Raw genomic sequence first — 8,727 nt, 5'->3', positions numbered from 1 at the left:
AGCAACACTAAGCAAACTTTCTCAGTGGAGATCACACAATGGTCTTCATAGTATTGTATTATAATGGTCGCACTTTCACTACAACTTGCCCTGAGACAAAAGGCTAATGGTTAACAATAGGTGTGAGTCAGCAGGTGGACAGACAGAGGGATGCCCCGGTCCTGGGTCAGCTCCAGGCCGCCCACGTCCCCTAAGCAACGGCCTGATTAATGCAAACACACCGTAACTATGGAGGCCGAGACACAATCAGTGCATCCACTCACCGGGGACTGACCCGGGACAGCAGAGCGCCCTGCGGACATGGAGGAGTCACCGGCTGAGGACAAAAGGCTGGACTTTATTGCTGACTACGTGCTGAGGACGCTAAAACTGAAACAGGATAAATGGCAGAAATGCGTGTCCAGCGAGGAGAACAGGCAGGTGCTGCTGGACTTCCTGGACAAAGCCGAGCCGAGGACCTTGGTGGTGTCTGTGACCGCGGCCGGACTGCTGCAGGCCGCCGCCGCCTTCACCGGCAGCTCCAAAAACAAAGCGGTGTACTTTGTGAAGCAGAGCACAACAGCGCTCCGACCGGACTCCATGAGAGAGAACCTGGTCTACGGGGACCTGTCTTACGCTCCACTGGACCAGTTTTCTGCTCTAGTTGAGGAGGTAAGCAGCTGAGCGGAGTATGTTAATGAGTGTTAGATACAAGGAGGACTGGCTCTCGGTTAGCTAATGAATTTCTCCGCTATCCACACATGCAGGCGTAGTGTCAGTTGTGAAGTTTGAAAATTAGATAAATGACTTTCAATTTTTTTCACTAACTCAATTAAAAAAAACATTCAGCAGTCTAATGCACCCAATAAAGTACATTTATTTACGTATGGTACTTAGAGACTTGTGCTTTACTCCAGTAGCCTATTTTATGCTAATTTCCACAATTTCCACTCCGTTGCATTTGTTAATAGGTTAATATTGACCTTAGCACTGTATGTCCCTGTCCTCCTGCCGTAACCTGAACCTAACCTTACTAGCAGGTAAATTAGCTTCGTCTTGACCAGTCAAGACATTTAAAGTTCCCTGTAATGTAATGGCATGTAAAACTTAAATTATCACATATTCATAACATATCTTCTCTCACCAATGGTTTGTGGTAACTTGGTTGATAACTTATAAGTCTCATTGATATTATATTTTTCTTTTTTCAGTTTAGCTTCATTAATCGCATATTTACTTCATAAAATGCTAAATCTAATATATCTGCTCTCCTGGTGGGATAGCACTCTCCAGTTACTCTGGATTGCAGGTAATAAGCAGGCTACAGTTCTAACTTAAGGCTACATAAGCACAATATTTACTCAAAAAATGAAGGCTTTAAACCACTTATTGGACCCCTTGGGCTTACTGCTACTTTTACTTCTGTAAAGGATCTCAATGTTTCCTCCACATCTTAATAAATCAAAAGTTTACTCCAAAGCAAGCATTTTTCCATATTGAAAAACTCTTATTTCCTTACACTTCCCTAGGTGGTGGCCCCACTGCTCTCCAACAGTAGGAACCACGCTGAATGGCCAAAGGTAGTGTCTCAGGACGTCAGGCACCATGCCCACTCCCTCAAGACCAATGTGTTTGTGGTGTCAGGTCAAGTCCAAGGCAAGACTCTGCTGCCTCTCCCCGCTGGCTCGGAGAGAGTGGAGCAAGCCGCCCTGGAGACAGACAAAAGGTAAACAAACAGCTGGGACATAAAAGTTCATGTCAATGCACCATTTGTCTTTCCTGTACATTCTGCAATGATTTACTGATGAAACATCACAGGGGGGAAATAGTGGATAAGGGCATCATCCACTCTTTGGAGTCAGCGGTGATTGAGTGGAGCCATCAGATCCGTGCTGTCCTGAAGAAAGACTCCTCTGAGGCTCTGCTGGAAGGCAAAAACCCCACACCTCACACAGAGCTGCTCTTCTGGAAGAACAGGTCAGCACCTCTGTTATTACAGACACAAAGTATCCACTGGCAGCTCCTGAGAAGCACTTGTTCCAGTGTTGGGATTGTGTGAAAATAACTCATGTCCCCGTAGGACCTCAAAGTTGAATCGTTTTGTAAGTTTTTGCTGGTGCCACTAATTATTCGATTTTCAGAACACCTGTGCTGTCAAGGGGAAAAAGTAATTTGGAGCCTAGCACTCTCCTCTTTTTGTACTAACGTAGCAGAATTATATCTTATGCAGCTGATATCCTCTGCTTTTACCATTTGATTTTCCTCTGCACAAATGTGACAAAAACTTGTTTCTTCTCTCTCCGTTTCCTGCTTGAGAGATGTGCACATATGGAGTGTATCCACTCTGGTTACACCAGCCCCTGACAAGCTCAAACTTAACCTGGCTCTAATGTAATTATTTAGTAAGTGATGATGTAAACTGGAAAGATTTTAAATTGCATTTCACAAGTTACACAATATACCTCAAATTACAAAAATATCCTACACTAATAACATCAGAGGACTTAATAATGTTGGTTAGATTAATCAGATTAGATATTTTCCTAAAACTGCTATTTTAAGCAGTTACAGCTCTGATGCTATAGTAACTTCCTGTTAACTGATTGCTTTTGTTTGAAGAGTGCTACAGGTGTGTGTTAGTATTACTAACCTCTTTACTAGACAAGACATTCCTTAAGTTTTAATGGTGCACCTCTACTTAATAAGCCCCCAGTCAGAAAGTAGGTGGTAGTTCTGATTTCTAAAGAACTTAAGAAGTCCTTCACTCAGAAAATTAGCTATAGATTTATGAATAGCTGTTGCAGCCCAATCCAGTGGTCTTCTACAAAATGTGACTGAAACCTTTTTGTCCTCCATCTTTTTTTTCTACTCGAAGATATGCAGATTTGGAGTGTATCCACTCCCAGTTACAATCCTCCAAGATGAATAAGATGGCGATGCTGTTGGAGGCAGTGGAGAGCAGTTATTCTCCTGCTTTTACGAACATGCAACAGGATGTTCTTGCAGGTAATCAATCTAAACATCTGACAAAACAGAAAAATGTAATGAGACGTGGTTTCTGAGGTATAGCATGTATTTGGTTGAACTGACTTTGATCACATCTTTACCTGCCAGCCTTGGAGGAGGCAAAGGACATCTGCACCTACTTGAGGCCCCTGGAACGCCTGTTTGAGGACATGGAGAGCATGGAGTTTCCTGATGTGAGGGGTCAGATCGGCCCTTTGATGCACACGGTGTGTCTGGTGTGGGCCAACTCCAGATACTACAACACCCCAGCACGCCTCATCGTTTTGTTGCAGGAGACCTGCAACCTCCTCATTCAGCAGGTCAGCATCAGATTTCTCTCTGTGTCTGTGTAATGTACTGTATAGTACATCAGAAGACCAACGAGCCACCAGTGCTAGATTAACACTCTGGAGGGGCTTGGATTAAAACTCAGTTGTGGGCCCCAATTCACAGCCCTGTCCAAAGTTCCTCTCACTCTCTTTGGATTGTGTATGCATCCTGTGGCGTTTAAGGTACAGTGACGCAGTAGACCACAGAGGGCAGTTTCAATTTACTTTGCCCAAATCCCCAAAGATAAACTTGTAATCCTTCCTGGAATACCATCCTGTCCAGGTGTGCTGAGTTTCAGTTTGTAATATTTGTAGTATTCCCCCCTGAAGGAATATTCACAATGTAAGCATAATATCAACTAAAATAATCACTGTATTAAAACTACATTTTGATGCAGGGGCCACAAACAACACAGGGACTCAAGATTTGGTAAAAATGCAGTATAAGACAATATAGTATTGTCTTAAATATTTCCATCTGTAACAGATGAAGCTAGCTGTCATCTACAGGGAGTTGCTGGATATCACACACAAAACAGCTAACATTTTCATGAACCTGGCACTATTATCTAAACATGTAGTTGTGACTGAGGCACATGCATAACGCGAGCCTAACTAAGCCAAACGTATCTGTTATTGTTCTGCAACACAGGCCCAGTTGTTTCTAGTTCCAGAAGATGTTCTGAGAGGGGAGGTTTCTGAGAGTCTCCTGAAGGTGCAGGCGAGCCTTGAGATCCTGCAGCTCTTCAGGAGCACCTATGAGGACCGTAGGGCCAATCTGAGCCAGTACCAGAGGAATGGGAGTGTGGTCAGGCCTTGGGACTTTTCCCCACATTTGGCCTTCTCTGGACTTGACTGCTTTATTAAAAGAGTCAAGACCATTAAGGTGAGCGTGGCAACACTGTTAATTAATCAAAAGGTGCTACACATCATTTTTGGTATGTGGAGTGAGATACACAACTGCTAATCAGACCCTTCATTGCAGTGATACTGCAGCTGAACTTGATTGCTCTCAATTTCCCGTCTCCGTCTCCCTATAGGACATCCTGTTAACAGCTGTGGACCTGCTGAAGCTTGAGAAACTGGAGATTGGAGGTGTCAGAGGCCGAGCCCTTAGCCAGCAGGTCCAGCTGCTACACCAAGAGTTTGTGGACACTTACAAATTCTTCACAGAGAAGCCCTCCGACTGCTTGGACCTCAACAACAGGGTAGGGAGTGTTAGGATCACAGGGTGCACGGGGTTCTGTTTGCTCACATTCCTTCTGGGGAAAATGGGCTGTCATTTTGTCAAACAACTTTTAAGGTCATTTTACAAGGGTTTTATAAAATACTAGACACAGGCTACACTCTCAATGTAATTTTTTTTACTCCTGAATACTTCTCAGTACATGCTGTTTTTTTCTCAGGCTGGCAAACAGCACCACAGCCTGGTCACTCCAGCGTTTGTGGAGCAAATTGTTTTTCTGCCATAGTCTTTTTTTCAATGCTGTTTAGTTGCTTAACCAAGATGTTTCTGAGTTATAGCATGAAAAGCAATTTATTTTGCTTGTAAGACCCAGTCAGTGGACGGCTTTGAGTCAGTGAGATGTGAAAAGGAATATGCTGTCCTGGCCCCGCCTTACCTTGCACGGCTGTGTGGTGTTTTTTGCCGTCGGACTAGCTGAGCTATCTTCCCTGCAGGAGTTTGAAGAAGATGTGAGGGAGTTCAAACTGAAGGTGGATCACACAGACCGACGACTAGGAGCCGTCTTCTGTCAGGCGTTTGATGATGCCTCCGGACTGGAACACGCCTTCAAGGTCTGGGAACTTAATCTGTCTCTTTCTCACTTAATGCACAAATACACAATCATAATAAGTATTAAAAGCCTTTTCCCCTTATCTGATGCCTGCAGGTTCTGGATATGTTCGGTAGCTTGCTAGAGCGCCCCTTAGTGGCCACAGATGCCCTGGACCGATACCCCCTCCTCGTCTCAGCGTTTGACAAGGAGCTGGACTGCTGTAAACTCCTCTACAACAAACACATCCAGGCTGCGGAGGATCTGGGTGAGATTCAGAACAATGATTGGGAGCTCAAACCAGATAGAAACCCTGAGATTCTTAAAGGGCCAATGTGTAAGAGTTGGCAAACAGTCAATTTCATACTCCGAACAAATAGGGGGCAGCATATTATCAGAAAGTTGAAAGTTAGTCCCTCCTGCCCCCCCCCCCTCCTCTTCCTGTACCACTGTCAGACCAGCTGTTGGGCATAAATCCATAAAGTTTTTTTTTTCTGGTCTCTGTGTATCTGTCATTTGGGGGGTGCATGACATGTTTTGGACTGGGGTCACTGGCCAATCACGACCAAGTTTCAGCCCTCACACTCAGAGTCTGAGCTCTCTCATAAAGGCACAAACTGCCCCAAAAAAACTAGGAAGAAAAAAGTGAGAATGTGAGTTTCACACCATAAGAACACCTCAAGGACACTTTGAAAGGACTCACTCGATGTTGGAGGGATTAAACTTTGGCTGGTCCTGATTTTAAAAAGTTTTTAATTAGAAAGACAGAGTTCAAGAGAGAAACTGCAGATCATGCCATCGCCTTACCACACCAGAATCTGATTAATGCAATACCGCAAGTGATTTTTAGGACATCTCTGTAAAGTTTTTTAGTATACTCTACTCTGGTGCTGCCTTAATTTGTGCTTTATGTGTACTCTAACAAAACAGTGTCGTTCTTACCTCAGTCTTCACTTACTTTGTGGTAAATATCTGTATTGTAATGAGTAATTATACTTGACCTCCTCAGGTTCCACTCCGGTGAATAAGAATATGCCAGCAGTAGCTGGGGGGCTGAGATGGGCCCAGGAGCTACGGCAGCGCATCCAGACCCCCTTCTCCAAATTCAGACACCTCTCGTACCCGTGAGTCTCCTCTTGTCACCAACACGGGCAGATGAAAAAAATTGCATTTAGTTGTGGTTGTGCATTGCCAGTGGTCTCGCTGTGAAGTAATTTTGTAGTTGCTCTTTTGCATAACACTTTGCGAACTGTTTTAAAGGCCTCGTAAAATTGATGGGATTTGCATTATCGGCCACTGGAAAGATATTGGATATAATGTTTGCATGGGTTGTAAAATTTTATCTTCTCTGCAGGTGCCTGGAGTGTGCAAAAGGAGCCAGGGTCATCCAGAAGTATGAGGAGATGATGCAACTGTTGGACAGGTGTGTGTGGATCTTATCTCCCTGTATTACACTATATGTCATCAGGCTTAGATGTATGTATTACTGAATAAAAGAACGGAAGATTAAAGAGAAGAGACAGTGACAGAATTGGAAGTCACCTTATTGGACTGTAAATTCCATGAAAGTCAATCGCACGAATCCGACGTCAGCTTCGTCTCTGACTCGTTTTGCTCCTGTAATTTCACACCGACACTGTTTTTTTAAACTGAGCATTTGTGATTTTGTTAGTTGAGTGCATAACATTTATGAAGCAGCCCCTGTGGAATAGTGTGTAGACATGCAGCTCCGAGCATGATTTATGTTCTCATTACCGCGGCGCTGCTCTGCAGATTATTTCACAGGACTCCCATAATCCCATATGCTCCGTCGCTGCTCACTGATGCCAAGTGAGAAATGGCCTTTTAGACCACATCCAACATCAAAACCTGCAAGAGAAAGCATCCCACTGGGAAGGAAATGCTGTTTGTATGGAATCAAACTCGATTGCGTGAGAGTCAAAGAGAGAAAGCGAGAGAGAACTGTTCTGCTTTTATACGGTGCTTTTGAAGAAATGCCCTCACAGAATGACAACACAAATTATACAGAGTGAACTGAGAGAACAGGGAACATATTTTTTACTTCATCTCAAGCCTACGTAGGGTTACAGCTTCATTTAGGCTGTAATATATAAAACATAAAATGACATGAGTATCTGAAATTTAATGACAATACATTATATAGATGTTGAGATGTTTCTCACAAATCCACAACCAGTCTCATGATGGCACAAGAATAAAGTCAGGGGAGAATCGTTGAGCTTCAGGAAAGAGTGTGTAAACAGGGCCCAAAAAATGTCTATGGCTTTAACTTGCTAACATTAGGAGTCAGGCTTTATTCACCAGCAAACTGTTAGCAGCTAACTTTAGATGTGTGCCGCTTGGTGTAAGGCATGGTGCACACATACAGTCAGTTTATCATTTAGACTGAACCATATAGTAAAGCTGTATCTATAAAAACTGAAGGGATGAGTTAAAAAGAGGAGGTTGAAAGGCCTCACAGAGCCCAGTCATTTGATTATGTATTAACATAAAAATATCTATTAGATGGGCTTTTAACCAGTTAGGTGTATAATTTTGGTTATATCATAAGAAAAAGAAAAAAAATAGACAACGTATAATAAGTGTCTATTTTATTTTGAATCCACTTATTCCCTCTTCCAAGTGTGCACATTTTCTGATAGTAAACTAAATGTTTTTAGACAAATATACACACCATATATAGACTGTGGACCAAATAATTAATCTACTAATTGAAAAAATAATGAGCAGATATAAATAATCATTAGTTGCAGCCCTAATATTGTTTTAGAGCTGAGATTAGGATTAGTGTTAGGTTACAGTCATAACTACAAAGGAGTTTGCAGTGCAGAGGGACCAAGGTTAGGGAATTAATTAGCCAGTCTAAGTGTGTGTCTGTGTGTGTAGTGTACTCAGAAGTGTGTGAAGAGGTCTTCTGTGAATGAGATGCACATCATTGTGCACACACACACACACACCCAGACAGATACCTGTTCTTTATGCTTCACATGTTTAATATGGCTCCTTCACTTCATGCCCCCCCCCTACCTCTCCCCCCACCCGGAGTTATGGAATGATGAACAACACCAGTTCTTTGCCCTCAATTTACTCCCATCAGAAATTAGAGCCCTTGTTATGCTGTAATAATCATCGCCTCTGCCTAGAATGAATGCCACCATTATTATACATATTCCAGTCAGGAACAAGGATGGGCATCCTCACTCATTACCCCCACAGACAAAATGCAGTGTGATTTATGGCCGTGACCAAGGCATTTGATTGCCTCTGCGTCTGCTGTGCCACTATCAGGAAATGAAGCTCACAGCAGAAATCCAATAAGGAGCACACAGTGCGCACTAAGTTCTCATCATAATCTTGGCTATTTACAGATTGATATAGCTGTACAGAGCCCTGACATATTGTCTGTTCCCAGTCTCTTGCAGATGAATCAGCGTTTATCCTCATATTACCCCCCCGCCCCCCCCCAACGCCTGCATGTAACCCTCTTGCACTGCAGCCTCTCCCTCTGCCCTGATTGTCTGCTTGATATGGACGAGCAAATCGCGCCTCTCATTCTGTTTACAACCTCAGAGAATTGGGAAAATGGCTCAATCATATGCCTTTTAGCTGCTCGTTTT

General features: G+C 43.3%; 1 protein-coding gene across 1 annotated transcript in view; it reads left to right on the top strand.

Annotated features, from left to right (window-relative positions):
- The first annotated feature begins 300 nt into the window (after nt 1-300).
- dnah9 (dynein, axonemal, heavy chain 9) overlaps nt 301-8,727 on the top strand; it is a 114,969-nt gene continuing 106,542 nt past the window's right edge. The window contains exons 1-12 of the mRNA XM_041029408.1: nt 301-651; nt 1,509-1,705; nt 1,798-1,956; nt 2,855-2,985; nt 3,094-3,305; nt 3,967-4,200; nt 4,355-4,522; nt 4,995-5,111; nt 5,207-5,357; nt 6,099-6,213; nt 6,444-6,512; nt 6,863-6,919. Of these exons, the coding sequence (XP_040885342.1) occupies nt 301-651; nt 1,509-1,705; nt 1,798-1,956; nt 2,855-2,985; nt 3,094-3,305; nt 3,967-4,200; nt 4,355-4,522; nt 4,995-5,111; nt 5,207-5,357; nt 6,099-6,213; nt 6,444-6,512; nt 6,863-6,919 (1,961 nt within the window). The remainder of the gene's footprint in view (nt 652-1,508; nt 1,706-1,797; nt 1,957-2,854; nt 2,986-3,093; nt 3,306-3,966; nt 4,201-4,354; nt 4,523-4,994; nt 5,112-5,206; nt 5,358-6,098; nt 6,214-6,443; nt 6,513-6,862; nt 6,920-8,727) is intronic.

This window comes from Toxotes jaculatrix, chromosome 21, assembly GCF_017976425.1.
Source record: "Toxotes jaculatrix isolate fToxJac2 chromosome 21, fToxJac2.pri, whole genome shotgun sequence".
NCBI classification, from domain to species: domain Eukaryota; kingdom Metazoa; phylum Chordata; class Actinopteri; family Toxotidae; genus Toxotes; species Toxotes jaculatrix.
This window is presented reverse-complemented; position numbering and strand designations above follow the sequence as displayed.